The sequence below is a fragment of the Scophthalmus maximus genome, chromosome 11 (assembly GCF_022379125.1).
Source record: "Scophthalmus maximus strain ysfricsl-2021 chromosome 11, ASM2237912v1, whole genome shotgun sequence".
In the NCBI taxonomy this organism is placed as follows: domain Eukaryota; kingdom Metazoa; phylum Chordata; class Actinopteri; order Pleuronectiformes; family Scophthalmidae; genus Scophthalmus; species Scophthalmus maximus.
In genome coordinates, this window is record NC_061525.1 from 12,760,009 (window position 1) to 12,781,974 (window position 21,966).

Consider the following 21,966-nt stretch of genomic DNA (forward strand, 5'->3'; position numbering starts at 1 on the left):
CCCTCTCCCTCTCCCTCTCCCTCTCATTGTTTCCCACACTTAGTCTGTCGCCGCCGGCTCCGTATCGGGTTGACAAATGACGAGCCAGCCGCTTGGACGAAGACGAGCGCAAAGTGAAATCATTGCGCAGAAGACACGCAACTTTGGTGGCCGCTTCCACCCACACTCACCACGAAATAGAGGGTGAACATAGATGATATTCTCGTGTCTTTTCCAGATCTTTTTTTTTTGTTCCAGTGCGTGAATCAGGTTTGAAGAGAGACATCGTATGAAGAAGGAGATAGTGTGACCGCTAATTGGGATGAGAGTTCAAGTCAAGTGAAACGGCAGATTGGACCTTTAAAGCCTCTTAACGCAGGTGGTGGAAGGAGTATAGCGCAGGGGTAGTGTGTTTGTGTGCCGTGTGGCCGGGGGGAGGGGGGGGGGGGGGGGGGGGGGGGGGGGGGGGGGGTTTGTGTGCATGTGCCATTCCCAGTGGAAATCCACCCCGGACACAGCAGCAAGGGACTGATCAGGTGTGTGTGTGTGTGTGTGTGTGCGCGCGCGCTTGCGTGCGTGCGTGCTTGCGTGCGTGCGTGCGTGTGTGTGTGTGTGGGTGGGTGGGGGATAAATCAAAGCGGAGGAGAAAGAGGTAGTTATGTTTTTTCTGGACTGGACGCGATGAAGTGGCTCGGCGGGAGTTTGAGGGTTTAAGAGCGGAGAAGGAGGAGAGCTATAGGCGCAGGGAGGGACGAGGACAGGGGGGAACCACCGCCGCCAGAGCGCAAAGCGCAGTCCCCAACGCCTTGACGCACTGATGGAGAGCCCGAGAGCGCACCGGATAGCTCGACTCGATCCCCGGAACCGGAGCGGAAAGATCCTCGGGAGGACAGACATGAAGTGTCACCGACACCCGGGACACCTCCACCTGCAGCCGACTGTGATTTTCCTCGTGGCGCTGACAATACAACCGCAGGTAAGCCACCGATTAAGTGCTATTTCGGGCGACATGGTCTTAAACCCCGAAACTGACTTTTAACTGCGCTCTGGCGTGTGTTTATCCCCCCAGCTGCGTGAAAACAGTCAATAATGGAGTCCATTCACAATCTGTCCCGTTCCCCTTTGTGCTGCCCTCTTTCTATTCTGTCCTGCTCCTACATGGCGCCGTGCCCACCTGTTGTGTCAGCCCGCTGATTTCTATTATCCCACGCAAAAGAGAACTGCTGTAATCCTGTTTCAGAAGCATGGAGGAGTATTATATCTAAACCATAGGGTTTATATTATGTTTTCAGCATTATAGGCCTAAATTATAGGCCTAAATAAACCATTTTTTTTACCCTAAATTATTTTTGGAGGGACTGTGATCCTCGGGGAAAGAGCACTTAAGTATAAACCAACCTCACATCCTCTGCTCAACATCCACTCCTCATAGGTCAATAGAGGAGTAGCCGCTGTCTGCATCTTCTCCGGGACTGCTGGTGCATTGTCAGTTGTTTCAACATGCATGCAAATGAGTTGACTGGCACATTAGCACGCATTACTCTGTCAACACGAAGAGCTTTGGGTTTCATGCCACCCAAATATTGGGCATGCAGGTGAAAAATATTTAAAGGAAAAATATTTTGCCTGTGAGCTGTCAGGCAGCTGCTAGTCTGACGAGGATGCCTGCAATGTGTGACAGGACTCTGCAGTCTGCAAGAACAGGCCCTGAGGTACTCCAGAGTGTGCATGTATGAATGTGTGTGTGACTGTGTGCAGGTGTTGTTCTTTAAAAAAAAAAAAAAAAACACTGACTGAGCTCACATCCAGCATCTGTGTGTTGGGTGTGTGTGGACGTCAGGGCCACAGTCGTATAAACTCTGGGGCGTGTGAACGTTGAACGTTCGGTCAGCTCTGCGTGTCTCTCACCGCACCTCTGCAACCCCTTCACAGCTGAAGAACAACACACTCCACTCCCTCCATTCTCCGACTACACTGCAGTGTGAAACACACGCACGCACGCACGCACGCACACACACACACACACACTCACTCAGGATCCTCTGCTGCTGCCGGTGACCATTTATAATGCAGAGGACCGGAGGCCATCCTCATCAGGGGATATCTAAACCTGCTTAGAACAGTGTGAATCACAAATGAAGACCAGCAGCCTCTACACGTTGTCTACAGTTTTATCCCTCCCTAGCCTCACACTGCAGTGAAGGGAACACCGCACGGTTTTCAAGCTGATTCTCAGCTGTGGTTTGCAAAATCAGCTTCATTCATTTTTCAAACTGAAACTATATTTAACAGATTCACACTTTAAAAAAAAAATTCTGTCATAGTCTTGTTTAAATAAAGCAACCTTAAATTCTAAGCAAATTATCTTTATTTCCTGAAATGAATTGATTTTGCCATTAAGGAGTGTGTTTGCCCAACACCCCAATGAAAAGAAACCCTGTCTGAACTATAGCTTGACAGATGCACAAAGATATAGTTTCAGCATGACTTGCTGATGTGACGAGACCCACGCACAATATTGTGGGTCTCACATGGCTGCAACTATTGCCATTATCCATTATTCTGCCGAAATACTTCATTATGTGGCTTATTAAATGTCAGACAATAGCTTAAAACGCCCGACACACACCCCAAAGTCAAAGGTGACTTCTTTCAAAAGTATTTTTCTTCATTCAATTCAAAGATATTCAGTTAACTGAGCCATGAATATCAGTCTTAACCCAGCCTTGAGTTTTGGGTGTAGTGAGCGTTGAACTTCCAGATCTCTCCTGCAGAGATGGTTTGAGCCTCGGCTGGGATCGCTCTCCCCCTCTCCTCCCCTCTGCCTCTCTCTCTGCCTCTCTCTCTCTCTCTGGTCAGACTGCAGCGCTGAAACGCTGGTATGTGGGGAATGGCTCAGGCAGTGAGAGTAGGAGAGGAAGAAAGGGGGATGTAGAGTGATGAGCGCCACTGTATCTCCACAAGCCTTTTGATGTTGATGAGTCCACCCTCCCTACACCCCGACCCCTCTTACCCCCCCCCCCCCCCCCCCCCCCCCCCCCACCGCGGGGACAGGGTGCAGGAGAGGGACACACAACCAAACACAATGGGGTGACTGAGATTCTGGCGGACACATGAGCTCGCATTGGGCTTGGTGATTGCTGTCCATGATTGAATGCACAACACTGCAGGGGATGCACAATTCTGATTCTTGGACTTGCAGTAATGAGCTATCATTCGTTTTGTGTTTGTGGCTGTGAATTATTCAGATTTATTCATCAGCAGGAGTTTCATGGCAAACTGAGATAACAGCAGTTTATTTTGGTGTTTGCAGTTGTTGGAAGAAGCCAAATCCATTGTCTCACTCTGCCAGAGTGACATACAGACACACCGACATGCAGGCACATATCTGACCCTGGTGCTCTGAGACTCTCAGGGGGGCTTGTTAACTCTGTGTGTGTGTGTGTGTGTGTGTGTGTGTGTGTGTGTGTGTGTGTGTGTGTGTGTGTGTGTGTGTGTGTGTGTGTGTGTGTGTGTGTGTGTGTGTGTGTGTGTGTGTGTGTGTGTGTGTGTGTGTGTGTGTGTGTGTGTGTGTGCGTGCGTGCGTGCGCGTGTGTCTGTGTGCGCGCGCGCGTGTGTATCCTCCATCCATCTTTACACAGAGAAAAGACAAGGAGGCAGATGAAAAGCAGAATGGAAACAATGCAATAAAGAGCTGATGGCCGCAGAAAGAGAAATGACAAGAGCGTTACAGCTTGTTCCCAGACAGAAACAGAAAGAAGGGAGGAGGCGGAGGAGGAGGAGGAGGAGGAGGAATAGAGAAAAGGATTGTGAACTGGCCCCCAGTGTAATCGTCCCCTGGGAAGAGCGAAATAAGAAGGGAGTGGTCATTAAGAAAGAAAGAAAGAAAGTAAGAAAAGGCACATGAAAGGAAGTTGAGAGATAAACAGTTGGATGATTGCACGCTGGGAGTGCTGGTGTATCTGTCCATAATTTGGATGGAAAAGGTCCGATTTGTGCAGAATAGTAAAGTTATGTCTTTCTTCATCTTTCTCTCCCCCTCGCTTGCTGCCTGATGACTCTTGTTTTGTCACACGCTGATAAACACATGACAGAAACTAAACACGCTGGCCGCTGCATGTTCCCAGAAGTAGTAAGATGATAGTCCGCTCTCAAAGTTTCCTCAAATCTTCAGCAAACTCTATTTTGACTGGTTATGATGCTTTGGTCAATTGACTATTATCTCTTATCTATTGAAGGTGATGAGCGAGATGAGAGCATGTGACAGACAGTGGGGTTCCTTTCTCAGTTCAAAGTTCTTTGTAAAAACCAGATTCTGCACAAAAGCCATCATGTTTTAAAATCAGAGAGAGAATTGGAATAGATGGAAATCAGAGATACATTGGTATCCTCCTCTACTAGGAGGAATATACTACAAGAAACTTCATTGCCTTCAGTTTGTGGCTCACACAACATGAAAGGACATTAGACATAAAATCACACAAACTGTTCAATAAAACAGTAAAAACATGTGTGCAAAGCAGAGCTGCATTAAAGATAAGAACCCATACCACATATGACGTTAAAACTATCTCAACATTTGCTTCCTCTGCTACTGAGGCTGCCATTTTATAGTGTTGCAGTGTTTACCTTTTTTTTAAAAAGTGTGCAGATTGAAGCCCCTCGCATTTTAAATTACCCATTCACCTGTACATTTTTTGGTACTTTTGCATCACTACGTACTAATGAGAACCAACTGCAACCACATGCATTGTGCCAGCTTAATAGCAGATGATATTAAAATCCAGCTCTCTCCTCCCCACCCTTCCCTCTCTTTCTCTCAGGCTGTTTGTGCCTCGGGGATGTTCGAGCTCCAGATCCGGCACTTCCAGAACCCACACGGACTGCTGCAGACTGGAGACTGCTGCGACCTCCAGACCAGCGGGGGACAGCGCTGCTCCGCCAGGGACCAATGTGACACCTTTTTCCAAGCCTGCGTCAAGGAGTACCAGGCCCGGGTCATCCCGACGGGAGCCTGCACCTTTGGGTCAGGCAGCACAGGGATCCTGGGAGGAAACTCCCAGTCGCTCCGCCACCGAGGACACAATGGAGGAGGAGAGGATGGGACTAATGGACACATTGTCATTCCCTTCAAATACGCCTGGCCAGTAAGTACAGGGGCAGTGCTGGTTATCAGTATGGTTACCAAGGGAACAGGCTAAGCTTGAAGTACAACAATACACTCAAAGTGAGGCTCGGGTGGAATAACAATGATATTCAGAGGTTGACTTCACATTCACATGGTTTTACAGTTTTTGTTTTAACACAACATCCTATGTGCTCAAATAGTCGCTGAGCTAGTAAACTGCAAGAAATTAAAATGTTGCACAATCATTGGATGTGAGGAAGCCTATAGAACTGAACAGCCTTCACAATGATAGTAATATTAGACTCCAGAGGTTAAAAGGTTTTTTTTAACCCCGAGTATTTCCAGAATTTGATTGAAAGTTTGGCTCATTTCAGCACTGACTGACCAATTTGTATTTACTGGTGAGTTATAGTAGTAGAAGGCTAAAATCTGTTGTATCGCTCAGGAAACTGTCCAAAATTAGAAGAGAGGCTCAGTGATGCCCTTTTCTTGCCAGAGCTCCACAGAGAAGTGAGAGAGAAGAGATTTAAAAATGGCTTGTGGTACTTTCTGGGACCTTTAAAATCTCTTGGTCTTGTCATTGATTTCGTCAGCGTGTATAGAGAAATCCATTTCTCGAACAAACGTCACGGTGCTGGATGCTCCGTCTTGCGTCCTGATTAAAGAGCAGACCAATTAATCTGCCATTAGCACGACAGAAGGCGAGTGTGGCCAGGAAACAGATATGGATTACTCAATCCACTTTTCTTTTTTCCTTTTCACTCCACCTCTCTCTTTTTCTTTACTTTTACCCAATAAAGGAAGAACAAACTCCACAATCATTATTGATTAGGGATGAAGGAGTTTGTCTTCATCTGTAAAGGCCTCTTTACCAAACAAAATGGTAGTCCTCACCTTTTACAGTGGTTTAATATTTGTTTATTGTACATTTTTGTATGCTGTGATCTATATAATTTACCTTAAACCATTAGTTGAGTAATCAGTTAGAGTTTATATATTGTGCTTAGTTGTTTAAGACAATTTTAAGCAAGAATGTAGATCCACAGATTTTCATAGTCGTCTTTGATACTAATCTGAAACGCGTTATGTTTCTGGACTCATTAGATAAAACAAGCGATTTGAAGACTAATTTTATACACCAAACAATTTTATACACCAAACAGCTAATCAAGAAAATGCTTGGTAGATTAATCTGTAATGGAAACAAGTTGCAGGCCTGTCAGGTGCAGCCATTCATTTGGTGTTGTATTGTTTATTTGCTTCGAGACCTAACGTCCTTACAAGGACTGGAAAAAAGGGAAGCTTTAATACCGGGTGACTCAAATACTCTCATTTAGTGGAGCTCTTGCCTTTTCCTCCCATCACTTAATTTTCCCTCCAATCCATCCCTCCGCCCATTAGTCACTTCTTCCCTAGAATCCTTCATTTCAGCAATTCATTTCTTAGCCAGTGAGAATCCCTTCAAAATGACTTGGCAAGGATGATAAGGTGTGAGCCACATGGGCAGCGCCAGGTCACAATGCTCGAAGGAGCTATAGGTCGGCGGGTGCAGGTGATGGCGGGAGGTTATAATGTGACAGAAACATTGTGACTACCATCCTCTCTCTCTTTCTTTCTCTGCACACACGCACAAACACACACCGGACAACACACACAAACACGTGTGATGCTTTCGACCCTGCAGGCTAGAGACAGGGGAAAGAGAAGGCTTGTTCGGGCTCCGGTGGTTGGTTAACTTGTGTTTTTATAGGTTGGGTCACTGCGTAAATGACTCTAATAATGGGGTTCGGGGGGTGAAGGTATTATAAAGCCCTGACCCGTGCATCATTACAGCCTATCATTTGCATCCTAATAACAATCAGCAAACCAAGTAAAAAGCTTCAGCATCATTTGTCCATGATCATTCTGGCTCCCCCAAGCCTCTTTTTTTTACGAATTTTAAGAGGTTTGTTTTACCCTTTGCAGTATTATTATCTGCCTGTGATCACTCACACCATGACTGACTTTCTAATAATCAATGTATTACAGCAATGCAACAAAGGGCTTGTGGTTCTCGTCCATGGTCGCACTTGTTGTTATAGTGTTGTAATAATGTTTGTAATATGGCATAAAACCCAGGTGAGGCTTCAGATACACACAGAGTGTGACACACGTACACTTCTTATGTGGAAGATAATAGATCCCTGGGCAGCAACAAGTAAAAGCCCCCAGCCATTTTTATATAAGAGTAAGACACAGATGTTGAAAGAGACTATGTTGTCATTTTCTAGTTTTGTCTCTTATTAGTTGTTAAGGAATTGCATTTATTTTTGTCCCCAGCATGTCTTTGTGGTCATTTTGTGTTTATTGTCTCTTTCAGGTAGTTTTGTTTCTCCTCTTAGTTGTTTTGCATCTATCATATCATATGTTACGGGGCACTTAAAACAGTGCCCCTGGGCTTGTTCAATAATCCATCCATGACTCCAAATGTATCCACACTGAGCTGAGCACACACACACACACACACACACACACACACACACACACACACACACACACACACACACACACACACACACACACACACACACACAAACACAAACACACACTGGTCTATTTATTGATGGCATACACAAGAATTTAATACAGTGTTGGCTTATGTTTCTGCTTCTTGATTAGTATCAGCACATTTACCTGTGAGACTCTCTGTCCCTGAGCCAATTATCTTCCCTTATCTGTGTACAGTCGGCTTTTGTGTGTGTGAGCTTGTGGGTGTGCGCTTGCTGTACGCACACTGTGTGTGTGTGTGTCACACTTTCCCTGTGTTTTGTTCCTCCTCCTGTACATCGGGGAGGTGTGTGATTGGCAGGTAGGAGTGTGAGAAAGTTCCCCATCAGAAAGCCTACCTGGATTAGTTACAGGGCCGGGCTAAAGGGCGGGCTGGGCTGCGGGGGAGAGAGAGAGAGCTGGGACACACAGTGGCTGCGTCTTCGACTGAAAGACTCGCTTTATCTGGTCATCTCTGGGACGTGGAGGGTGGAGAGGGAGGGAGGGAATGATAGAGGGAGGGAGGGAGAGTGATATCCCTGCCCCAGGTGAGGGGATGAACAGTTGAGCATAGTCATTATGAGGTAAGGTGAGCTCTTTCTGTCCCCTGCCTTCTCCCACTTGTTCACCCTTTCTTTCTCTAACTAATGTCTTAGGGGAGATGTGTACGTGAGCAGTCATATGTGTGTGTCTGTATTCGTTTGGGATATGAGCATAGTTATGATTTGTTGTTTTTGATTTACATATAATCTTATCAAGATTTCCTGAAGGCTTTCGTCCCTTCTGCTATAAGTCTGTGATGTGATTACTCCAGTTGAAGCTCTGGCCATGTGCTGATGTCTCACTCAAGTGTTTTTTTACCATTTAAATCCTTGGTGGGGAAAATTAGTACCATATCGAAACAACAAACAAAAGATCCTGTGACCTATAAGACATGTGAGGGATTCAGGTTTTTCTGGTCAGTGACCACAGCAATATTTTGATCTAGACATATTTTTTTTTACAAGGGAAACATCACATAGCAGGCAACAAACAGTAAAAACAGCACATTGAATATTCTGGTGGTTGCATGGTTGGACTGAGAGGGCTGAGCAGGACAACGAGAGCCTCTGTTTGAAGTGATTGCGAAGAGACACAACACAACCACAAAGAATGGCAAAACAACTACAAAGGCACACAAAACCGCTACAGGGAAACGCAAAGCAGCCACAGAGAGACACAAAACTACAACACCACTGCTTCATTTTGTGTCTTTCTCAGTCTGGAGGGGCCCTATTGGACGGGTGAGACGCATTCTACCTGTCTGTGCCCAGGGGCCAACTCTCCTATCATCAGTCTGTGGGTGGATGTGACCGGCACTGTTAAAAATCTGTTCGTTTTTTTAAGCAGGTTTTTTTGTTGTGTGAGTTCTGTCCAAACATTACATTACTCTCAGTCTGCAATGTAAGACTGGACCAATTTGGAAAATAAACTAATTCTTTAAAGAGTTAGATGAAAAAGATTGATACCATCTGTGTTGTAGTGGGCAAGAGACCAGAAGCAGGAGGAAAAAGCCACCGTGGTCCTGTCCACGGTTCAGAAGTACGTCTATCAACGCCTCTAAAGCAAAATCTCACCAATTGACATGTTGTGTCTTGTTTGCTTAATCAAAAAAAATAGAAATTAAAGTAGTCTGGAACAATATGTGACAGATATATTGTTGAATGTTGAGCAATGAGTCGGTTCCGCCTGCCTCCAGTCTTTATGCTCCAGCTCTAGACATTGTGTGGTGTCGGTCATATCGGTCAGATCTTCTTCTTCTTCAAACTATTCCCTTGAGGTAAGTTGGGAAACTGCATAAAAATGTAACAGTACGTCATGAGACGTCATCAGAGCAGCACACCTTGTTATCTAATGGTGTTTCACTATGGAAAAGTGAAGGTAAATCATCTTGTTCTCAATTTCTATGAAAACATTAATGACAGGGGATGTAGTGTCACGTCTTTGCTCTCTTCTCTGTCAAGTTTTGGATGTTAAAAAAAAACCTGATTTGATCTTTGTCTCCTGGTCATCAGTAATCTCACAGATAGTCTGAGGGACGGGGCTTCATTTTGACCCCAGATTTAAAATCACAGTCACTCAGCGGTCTGGGATGTTTTATCTGCTGTGCCTCCGCAGAGACGGCAAAAGTTCGAAGACTTCGTAACTGCAGGGTCATTTCCTTAAGCCCCGTGTCTGTTGGTGGTTTCACTGTCGAATCTGTTCGGATGACGAGGGGAAAGAGAGCGAGTTGGGGGAAAGGGGGGATCTTTTCATTCCTGATGAATCTATTTATTTATCTATTTATCTGAATTTTTTTTAATCAGGAGGATGAGATAATAACTAGGTGCCGATAGTACGGAGACAAACAATTTGGGGATGTTTTTTGCGCTTATTCCTCAACATTTCAGCCGGCTCAATCTCCTTTGACCTCCGTTTAGCTCACACTGTGGGAACTCAACCTGATGTTTCCTGACCCTTTGTCACTGAGAACTAGTTCATCAAGGTGGTATGGTTAAGGCCTGCTCTATTGTTAAAAATGAGCCCCTGTGACAAATGACAATACGATAGGTGCTATAGAAATACCCTCAACATGAAGCGAATAGAGTAAAGTCCCCATCATTTATAATCCTCATGTCAAGTGTTAAAACTCATTCATGGTCTGGTTCAGCACCAAAGGCCATATCTGTCTGCTCCTGGGAAAGACTCTCATTCAGCTGTGTGTGTGTGTGTGTGTGTGTGTGTGTGTGTGTGTGTGTGTGTGTGTGTGTGTGTGTGTGTGTGTGTGTGTGTGTGTGTGTGTGTGTGTGTGTGTGTGTGTGTGTGTGTGTGTGTGTGTGTGTGTGTGTGTGTGTGTGTGTGTGTGTGTGTGTGTGTGTGACCTTTTTCAAACACTCTCACGTTGCCATGTTTTCTTCGCTATCTATACTTCACTGTGCAGAGATTTCATGGGAACTGGGAGCACAGAAACAGTCTAGTCCCTGTTTAATATCCAGAGTTATCATCACATTGTTTTATGAAAAGGCTCATTGCTGTTGAGTCCCTCATGTCTTGGATGGTTTGAGCACCGGAAATGACACCGCTTTCGTTTTTTATTGTGTTGGGTACAGCAGCAGGCAACCGGAGGAGTAAATGAGAATATATCTGCTTTTTGTAATTTAGCTGAAGCTGTGGAAGCACTTCCTCCTTAGTGAAGATCTCTTTAGTCAGCCTCTTGTCCTGGATATCACAGAGTTCAGTATGCAAAGTGTGGCCGCCATGCAAATAGGTTCAGGTGCAGCTGCCGAGGGACCAGATATTGATAGATATCTATCCTAGATCTTAACCTGATTAAGCTCCTCACATGGCATCCGTGAAGCTGCATTATTATGTTTGCTTACTTTTCGATTGGTCTCATCTCTACTCAGTCCACCAGTGTCTTGAATAGGGCTGCTCTGTGTGCGTTTACTGACTGATGCCTTCTAGCTGCTGCGACCTCGCTGGTCTGAAGCAGTTGTGCACGATTATTATTTCTGCCCACACAGTTGCTATGGATGTGGATTGACAACACAATTACATTTACACCTGTGTTCAGTGTGTTCACAATTCGTCCGTGACCACCTCCTGAGAGGATTTGCCGGATCGCATCACAATCTGATCGCCCGAAAAACACGTTATACTGCCAGGTGTACATGGGGCATGTATGACGAGCCAGAACATTTAGGAACCACGTGGTCTTGTAATGTATTATCTTATGATAAAGCTAAACGTAGATTTAAAGGGATGGTTCTACAGTTTGGGAAATACTGTATGCTACTTTGCTTCCTGGTGGAGAGTTAGATGACGAGATAGACACTACTCTCAAACAGGCAAAAAGCCGTCAAAATACTTCTTTGCCATTTAAATTTAACACCTGAGGAAAGTGCAAGTACTTCAGAATAGCACTTATGTAAAGTACTTGAGTAAACTTCCTCAGTTACCTTCCACCACTGAAACTAAACAGAAGAGAGTGTCTACATCATCGTATGGGACAGACGCACACACTTTGTCGTAACCTGCACATTCCTGCTGTGTGGGAGCCGAGCCTGGGGAAGTCAGTGAAGGGAATCGAACAGAGAGGGGCATAGTTGGGGCTTTCTTTCTCTCCCGAGTCTCTCTTTCACTCTTTCTCCTCCTGTCATTTGTGCTCTCCTCTCTTTTGTCCCCTAATTGACTCTCCTACGCAGCCTTGCATACCTGTGTGTATGCTGATACTGTTGTGCACATCGTTTCTACGTGCACACACACACACACACACACACACACACACACACCTCTTCGTTTTCATTTTTCCCAGTAAAGACACACCCATCCACACGGATTAGGAATTCATCAGCCAACACACACACACATACACACACACACAAAACACAAAGAAGGTTAATAGCCTCAGGATTTGGAGCTCGTGTTTTTTAGAGATAAGTTTATAACTGGGGGGTAAACATCTCAAGGGAAGCGTGTTTTAATGATTTCATTTGTGTGCAAATTGGATTGAGAGCAGGAGCCACTTTATTAGAAGAGAAAAGAGTCAAAGGAACCTTGATTTACATCATCACTGTGGAATTACAGTGTGTCCCTGTCTCTGGATCTGTCATTGTGTGTCACCGAGTGCAGATGGCAGGTGTAGAATCCTTCAAAAGGACACACTTACGACGACAGCAAATAGTTTCCTTTCAGCGCCATCGATCTGTTTCTCCCCTCGTCATATCTCCTCATCCTCCTTCCTCCCACCGCCTACATCTCTCACCCGTCACCTTTCTGGCTCTCTCGTTGGAACCACTCCCCGTCACTGACTTCCTGTGATGTTCAGCCACATCACGTCCCCGTGGCTCCCTCAGGGCAAGCAGACTAGCAGTACAGCTGTCATAAATCCTCCTCCTCTCTCCGTGGCTTCTTGAACTGGACAGGCACAACCGCAAACATTTTCAGCCATCACATTGTGAAACATATTCTCTGTTTGTCCTCATGATGATTTCCCCCCCTCTCTCATGATTCCCCCCCGGCTCTGGTCTGTTCCACTCATGTCCTTACCTGTAGCACATCTAACATCAATCAGTGTGTCTCATTATCACATCATTATAACCCCCCTGCTCTCTTTCTGTCTGTCTGATGGGTTTACTGCTTATGATCCCCACCTTACTCCACCTGTCATATCCGATCACTGAAAAATCCATGTAATCCTCTTTATGATAATGTATGGTATTTTTTTAATAGTACATTTATGTCATAGCTATGAATGTCTATCTATCTAACATACTCACACAGACGTTTGCGGAGAAGAAAAATAATAATCTCAAGTGCTCGCAGTACAGCTCACGTTTTTACATACAAATGACTTTCATATACATTCTCCCTTTCATATTATGTTCAACTGTAAAGTATTCATGACTCTCACCAACCCTCTTTTGCCGAGAGGAACATCTCTAGCTCTCGGCATGAGTCTGCCTGTGACATGACTCAAATATCAACCCACTCCGAATGCTTTCATTTATTCCAGCTGATTAGATCCCTGCTCAGGTTGAATTTGAGTGCAGCCATGCAGGAAATTATTGCACCCAACTACATGTAACACTAAAAGTTACATATTATTAGATAGTGAGAAACGAAGTGGCCAGACACTGTAAATGTGTACAAGAGCAATTATTTGAATGGATGGCTGAAGGACAGTTTTTCATTATTTTCAAGCTTATGCTAAATAAAATAATAATAATAATAATAATAATAATGAATGATAATGAATCCATTTAGCTGCTTCCCTTTAGGGGTTCTGGTGTTGTCTGATGGCTCTTGGTTGCACTAGGTTTTCAACCAAATGTAGAGCAGATTTTAACCACAATTCGAGTCATTTGGCAGAAGAAAAAGGAATAACGAATGTTTCCATCCACCACTTTATGGTGTTAAAATTAAGAGTTGGATTCATCAAGATAAAGCACTGGTGGTGTCTATTCTCCATTCAGGTGCCGTTAAACCAAAAAGCAGAAACCAGGAGACACAATTGAAATAGCACCAAACCTCAAAGAGGTAAAACAATGTAGAAAACATGATGTGGCATTTGTTTTTGTTTCATGTTTGTTCTCATTATCTATCCACAGTCATAGTGTTAGTATTTCTTCCTCTTCTTCTTCTTAGTGAATGTTTATTAAGTCACATGCTCCACGTACATCTGGGTAGTTTCTGAGTCTGTTTCCATTGCATTTTGTCACATTAGGTTTTCAAGATATTTTTCGACTTAACACACGTCTTTTTACACATTTACACCTACCCTCACAACTTAAACTTGAATAGACCAGAGCCATTGTTACTGTTCCACATTTGACAAAATGACTCCTGTCAAAAAGGTCTATTCTGGCCTAAGGTATAATCTGTCCTTCTTTAACAGGAGCAACACAAACTGTAGAGTGAGGGAGATGCTGAGACAATTTATGTGTGGTGGGACTCTGGATTTGTAGGATCACATTTCAGAATAGTTTTCCATAAAATGCCTGGTAATCATATGAGCATTATTAATTAAAACAGGTCGTGATAATAAGACGAGCTCTCTCAGCATTGTTTAAACAATACTCTTAAAGAAGTCCTTTGAAAGATCCATAACTTTTTGTTGAATCAAGACTTAATAAATCTGGCATCACGGACACACCACTCCCAGGCCCATTCTATTCTCTCACTCATAATGACCCTCCGAACATTCAGCAGTGTATGTGAAGCATCCAGCGGCTAGACAAGGTAATTTCCTGCGGAAGTCGGAGCAAAGGAGGGGTTGGGGGTGGGTGGGTAACGGTGGGGATGATGTTCAGTCAGTCTGGGTTGGGATGGGGGATGTGAGGCAGGGGTGGACAGTGGCAGAAACAGTTAGAGATTAATGGGCCAAAGGGTAAAGTTGATGTAAGCACTGCAGAGGGGAGTCTGGGTGAAGAAGGAAGGAAGGAAGAAGAGTCGGATAAGGGAGGAAAGTGCCGGTTGGTTAGTGGATGATCTCAATGTGGGGCACAGGTGTTGCTGGGTGTGTGTGTGTGTGTGTGTGTGTGTGTGTGTGTGTGTGTGTGTGTGTGTGTGTGTGTGTGTGTGTGTGTGTGTGTGTGTGTGTGTGTGTGTGTGTGTGTGTGTGTGTGTGTGTGTGTGTGTGTGTGTGTGTGTGTGTGTGTGTGTGTGTGTGTGTGTGTGTGTGTGTGTGTGTGTGTGTGTGTGTGTGTGTGTCATAATGGCTCATTCACCCTGCTGAGAGAATCATAAGCGGCGTGAGGTAAGGCTTGGGGAGGTGAGTGTGTATGTGTGCGGGGGGTTGCCAGGGGGTGATGGGAGGACAGGATGGAGATGGGCCGGGGCGACTGTGAGGATAAGGGTACATCATGTCAAGAAGGCTTCTGTTGTTCCAAACTGTTTGAAGTGGCCGCATAGTGAACCAATTAACCCTGCAGGAATGTGACTCACACATAGAGGGACAGACAGTGGTGGACAATTATTAGGTACATACATTTACTTCAGTACTTTACTATAGTTTGTTTAGGATTTTTTCCAGTTTGACGGTACTGTTTGCTTCTACCTGTATACTCCACTATGTTCCAGAGGGATGGGAATATTTACTCCACTTAATTTATATGACAGCTATAGTTGATAGCAGATTCAGATTTTACTAAGAAATTATGAAAATCTTGTATACTGTATATACAACCTTCCTTGCATTCAAAATAAGCTGTTCTCTGGCTCCTTGTCTCTTTTCAGAAGTCTTGTACTGCGTTCATATCTAGAGGAATCACATAAATATAGATATATATATCTATAGATATATAAAAAACAAATGCAAACAGATTTGTGTGGAACAACTTTTGTTACACCTATTAATCCCCTTAGGTTTATCTTGTGACCCTTTGAAGTGGGCTTGACCCCTAGGTTGGGAACCACTGGACTTCTTCAACAGTAAATATGAGTCAAAACTTCTTCCACTTTGCCGCACTACAACAGAAAAGTATTGTTGCATCTGACAACACATCTGAGGTTTCACTGAAATAGGATTCTCAAAACATCATGCCTTTAAAAGTCTGTAGTTCATCCACCTCAGAGAGTTTGAAGGAAGACAGAGCAGTGACAGTGGTGGTTTTAGGTAAATTTGAAATGAGTGAGGCCAAAGCTGGGACGATAACATCTGATGCTAAATATTTTCCCAATGAAATAAAAATGGAAGAGACAGCGAGAACAGAGACATGTAATTACAGAGACGGGATCATCGGAGCAGGGTGGGGTGGATGGCTGCTGCACACTGGGGGTCTAATTCCTTGTCTCGTGTTTTGTGTGTGTGCGTGTGTGTGTGTGTGTGTGTGTGTGTCTTTCACCTTACGGCAGGGAGATGGCTGGCATTGGCTGATATCCGCAGAGACTTATGAAATTCACAAATTAGCCGCCATTAGATCATGCAGCTTACTGCACTGGGCACATCTTGGTCTGGAGAGATTCTTTTGTTTTGTTGTTGTTATAAGCCAAGAATGAGCCAGTGACACAATAATCATGTTTGACACAGGGCAGCGTATGTTGTGGGCCTGTAGGGAGTCTTATGGTCAGAGAACATTTTATTTCATACTTGAGTCGGATGGAAACCAGTCTGAAACGTCTGAAAGGGTTTTTCCAGCTTTTTGAATTCTCTTTTCTTAACACTCCAATACAAATAATAAATAAACTGAAAACAAGATGCGAACATTCATAGAATGTCATATAGTCATGTCATGTTGACTGTTCTCATCTTAAAATGATGCAAAGGAGCTTTGCCTCTGGAATAGTAATGGTATTGTTACTGTGGTTACCTCCACTGCTGATTGGTAATGCAGGTGAGGTGTCAGCCATCCAATCCGGCACAAGCACAGCGGCTGTCATGACAACTGTATGTGTGGGTGTGTGAGAGAGAGACACACACACAGTTGATTTTAGTGTGTTTGCATGTGTGTATCTGTAATTACTTGAGCTTTCTGATGTGGCAGGTGTGTAAAAAAAACATGTTTTTTTTTTAATTGTGTTAAATGATGTTCCATATGTGCATGAAGGCTTAAGGGCATTTGTGTAATTACTACAGGCTTTAAAATTAGTCCAAAAATATAAACAACACTGTAAGATACAGTTTTAAGACAAACATAACGATTTACAGTTTTCCTTTTACCTCCAATCAGTTGGATGAAGGGGATGGAGGCTTTTTATTTTCTTCTTTTATCACCAATCCATTGGGAAAATAAATTAATATTGAGATTTAAAAAAACAGCATCTGCCTCCCTGAATGAATCACTGCTGTGCATACATGCACACACTCATCCCTCATTGTTACTCAATATATGGATTAAGAGAAGGTGGTGAAGAAGGGAGAATTTGAGAATGGTGAAAATAGGGAATAGATCAATGACTAAATGTGTGCCAAGATGAATAAATGAATAAATACAAATAGGAAAACAGAGATTAGAAAAAAATCCAAATCAAATGCGCTAGTGAAACATAAGTAGACAAGGACTTAAATAAGTAAGTCCATATTTATAATTCGTCTTTATCTTTTTGATGTATACAGCTTGATATAATCATGAATTGATTGAAAGATTACATTAGGTAAGTGGCCAGAAAAATGACCATGAGCAAAGACTACATCCAATTTTTCAGACATAATTTCCAGCGGAGGATAATCTCTTATATTCAGACCTATATCTTCCCTTGAGTTTGAACCAAATTCTGAATAATTCTTTGGAAGTTACAGGCCTGTAAAATTAAGTGTCACCAGTTTTGTTACTGTCAGGTCTCTGTGGACAGATGATACAATAGCTATTGTTGAATGATTTAAGCCAAAACCATATCTCGTTGTCAAAACTGACTAATGAAACATTGCTGAGTACAATCTTTATTGTTACAAGTAGACTAATATTTTCAGGGCTGAAAGAAAGCATTGTATATGGACACATAAATATTGGTACCAGGGTAATCTTGAATGCGTGTGTGTGTGTGTGTGTGTGTGTGTGTGTGTGTGTGTGTGTGTGTGTGTGTGTGTGTGTGTGTGTGTGTGTGTGTGTGTGTGTGTGTGTGTGTGTGTGTGTGTGTGTGTGTGTGTGTGTGTGTGTGTGTGTGTGTGTGTGTGTGTGTGTGAGTGTGTGAGAGAGAGAGAGAGAGTTGTGTGCATGCGGGTGTGTGGTTGTGTGTGTGTAAGCATGTATGCATTAGTGTGTGAGCTCTGAGGGGAAATTCCTCTCTCAGGGCTGGGAGTCCTTCCTGTCACAGAGCTGTGTTTGTACAGCCTGGCTTTGTCGGGATATCCTACCCTACCCATGTCTGAGAGAGAGAGCTTGAGAGAGAGATAGAGAGAGAGAGAGAGATGGAGGGATGGCATGGAGGGGGTGGAGGGTGCCTGAGAAACTAGAGGGGAGGAATGAGTGGTGAAGCAGTGGAAGAGGCAGTGGCAGGAGTTAAAAAGATGGAAAACAAGTTTGACTTTTTAAAAACCTTCACTTCAGCCGTCACAATTGTCTACCCAGTGGTTTGAATTAGCATAGTTTACTCTAATCCCGAGCTTTGTCGCTGGTGGGCTGGTGTGAGGCTGCGGGCAAAGGGACAGGGCCAGACAACCAGACAGCCTGCAGCCCGAGGGAAGGGCAGACCTATCATCCGGTCTAATTCTCCTGTTTTGATGTTGTCTCGTGTTTTTTGGGAAACCCCTGTTCTCTCTGCGGCTGTGCCAGGCTCAGACCATCTGGCTTATGACTGGCAACAATGAGAGTGAGCTCCAAATGAAAAACAGTTGTTTCTGTGCAGGAGCCGAGATATCAGGCTCCGATTTTGCAGAGGAAACGATCAATGATGCTGTGAAGTGGAAGTGGTCTAAGAAGAAAAATCAAATATCCACTTGTCTACTGCTCAGAACATATAGCTGACATATATATATCTGATTACTTTTCTGATTGTGTATAATGTATCTGATATCTTGTCTACAATTTCATGTTTGGTCAGAAAAATATGTTATCAAAATATGCAGAGCTACTGATTTTGATCTCGCACAGTGTTACACAAATGATTTTTTGAGAATTTGCTCGTTCTGTCTGTTTTTATTCCCCTGCGCTAAAGTACAGCTGAAAATGCACCACAGGTTTGAAACCGTGTTCCAAACATAACAATTTTGTGCAGAGCCATTAAAAAGATCCATTTAACTATAGAAGCAAAATATGGACTGAATCCCAAGTTGAAAGGCATTTGGTACAAACGCAAGGGAAGATATAGGAAAACATACAGAAATATCTTCCTCTGGAAATTGAAAGCAGACATTTTGAATTGTGAGACACAGCCGGAGCTGATAACTGATTTTAAATTGCTGAGTTGTGTTATTGGGACAAAACCATAATTAAAGTGATTAGAATAGAGTTAGAATAGAATAGAAATATTTATTGTTCACTTTCGTGGAAATTTGTCTTTGGGCACAAGCAGAGCACATGGGGCAACACAGTGGGCAAAAAAGGCACATGAAGAAGACAGTTCATACATTTAGACATACAAGCATACATATATACATATTTACATACATACATTAAATTCCACTACCAACATAGGCTGAATAAAAAAGTGATAAATATAAAACATAACATGCAGACGAAATGTCTCAACTGTAATCTGATTTATTTTGGAATGATACCAGAAGCCAGTGCTCTGATACCAACATGATTCACGTATCTTTTGAAAGTCAAACAGCGTGCACAGTGAAAAAGAAAAGGAAAAATTGGTGATGCTTATTGAACAAACCCATGAGTTGAAATCAGAATATGATGATGCTCTTTATGGACGACAGTGTGGGTCTGTCAGCTGTTGGATGGATTGTGAGAAAATTTGTACAGACATTCGTGGTCTTCAGAGGATCAATCCTACTAACTTTGGTGACCCTCTGAGTTTTACTCTAGCCCCACCATGGCCGCTGTGTCTAATTACAACCTCACAGAGCTGCTAGCATGGCTGCAAAGTGGATACAAAATGATGCCTATCTAGTTTCCCATCTCCTCTAAAATTAGTGCACACACAAACACAAACACACACACACACACACACACACACACACACACACACACACACCACTCGCATGTTCACCTTTCCCATTATGTCATTTCCTTTCTGTCATCACTTTGGCCATTATCACCACAAATGGCACACATAACACGGAGATGTTGTTTGTGTCAGACGGAGGTAAAAATATCACTTTATCTTGGACTGTGATCTTATCAGCCTCTTCTTTGCCATGTTTACCTTTAGATTTTCCTCTCTGTGCTTATTGTTTTATTCTTAAACACGCCTGTCCTGGCCTCTAATGTCTGTCGGTTTGTCTGACGTCACTTTGTGGTTGCAAAACAAATTGCTATGGTGTGTGTGTGTGTGTGTGTGTGTGTGTGTGTGTGTGTGTGTGTGTGTGTGTGTGTGTGTGTGTGTGTGTGTGTTTTGGAAAGGTTGTCAGAAAGGGCTTAATGTCGTGATCTTTTTACAAAGTCTTATCTGTGTTTTTTGTCGTTGTGATTTTAACTCGGTAACTATGATTAATGTGACCCCTTACGGCTTCCACGCAAGACCCCGACCTTAGCAACAGGGCTGACCACAGATACGCCCTTCCTGTATCAATGACTGTATCATGACTTACCTGGCTGTGCGCACTTGTAGGTGAAGGGGTGAGGTTGAGTGAGTTAAGGTGGGTGGCTGGGGAATGAATGAGGTAGAACAAAAGAAAAAGAAACAGATTCTGGATTTCCCACAGGTCTTAACCTGCCGTGGCCATTCGCGGAAGGTGTGGGCAGAGAGCGGGAAGAGGCGCATACAGTGGATGGAAGGAAGGGTGGGGGGGAGCGATTGAAAAGATGATAAGGCTAAGAGGTGTGTGTGCAGGCCAGCAGTGAGGTAATGCTGTGTGGGCATTTTGTAGTAGTGGACAGTTCATCATAATTGTCCTGATTGTCAAAATGCTCCGACTCCAGCAGCATTGAATCCACCGAACATTTACCAAACTGCCGCAGCAGAGACGTGCTGATAATATATATTGTAACATTAAGTCTGTAGAGTATAGTGGAAGTCGAACTACTCAACCTGGTGTTCTTGTCCCTCCTTTGAATTTTTTCCAGTTAATACAACTTTACTTACTTACTCCACTTCTTTTATCTGACAGTGATAGTTTCAAATAGAGATGTTACATAAAACGATTTCAGACCACATACATCAAATTCTGCTTACTGATGTTTGGGAGTAATGTGTGAAAAGAAGTTGTGACTCAAAAGGTTACAACTCTAACCTTTTTGGCCTGTAACCTTGTTAAGAAAAATGTCTGAATCACTTTATATATATATATATATATAAAAAAAGAAGTAAATAATGAAGTAAAGTCCAAAATAGTTACAACAAATGTGTTTCTTCTTTCCTGGCCAATAATACAACTCATGACCCCTTCGATGTATTTTTGTGACCTGCAGTAGGGGTCTCGTCCCCTTGGTGGGGAACCCCCTGGATTAAACTGGCTAAACCGCAGAACCTTAACCTCGAGTAGCTGCAACTAGAAAACTGAATTTACACATTCATGCATCAGGACTAACAGTCTAATAATGTAATATGTTATAAATATACCTGTAAAGTGAGCTTTTTTTCCTTGCTTGTGCTTTTAATATTAATGTATGTTTCATCATTTCATTGTTTTGCCTTGTTTCACAAGGTTATACTTGCACTCTGTGTATAAAATGTTGACAGCTTTTCCGTCTTTGTATAGTTTTTTTTCCTTCTATTTTTTTCTATTGTATTTTTTAGATATTTTGCTTTATTTTCTTATATACCTTCCTCTTCCTTTTAAGAAGTGAATTTCCTCGGCGTGGGATTAACAAAGTCTTATCTTATCTTAGGATCTCACCATGCTCAGATCTGAATCATAAATACTGAACATGACTTCAGGTGAGAATTTGAAGCTGAAGCTCGCTGACTGCAGCCGGTCCATCTGTGGACTAGCTGCAATCTGTGGGCTTTAATGAACTGGCTGCCTGCCCCCTGCAACCCAGCACGTCTCATTAGCACCAAGTCTTCTAAATACCGTGTATGTGTGGGTGTTCTTCTTCCACCTCCCCGACTACTTTCTTCCTCATCTAATCACGTCTGCTTTCTTTTGTCGTCTGCTCTGATCTTTACTCTTTTATTTTGCGATCCTTCTGTCTCACCTCCCTCCGACCTCTTTACTCTCTTTCTTCATCACATCTGAAAAAAACTCCAGGAGTCCCACAGTCGTTATTCCTCGGCAGCTGCCACAGTCGCATTTCTCATCTAATCTTCCTATGCCCTTT

At 43.4% G+C, this 21,966-nt stretch overlaps 1 protein-coding gene across 1 annotated transcript in view; it reads left to right on the forward strand.

Moving 5' to 3' along the window:
- Positions 1-459: 459 nt before the first annotated feature.
- The window catches only part of LOC118299162 (protein jagged-1b), a 39,690-nt gene continuing 18,183 nt past the window's right edge, over positions 460-21,966 (forward strand). Inside the window, exons 1-2 of the mRNA XM_035622650.2 lie at positions 460-955; positions 4,803-5,126. Of these exons, the coding sequence (XP_035478543.2) occupies positions 797-955; positions 4,803-5,126 (483 nt within the window). The 5' untranslated portion in view covers positions 460-796. The remainder of the gene's footprint in view (positions 956-4,802; positions 5,127-21,966) is intronic.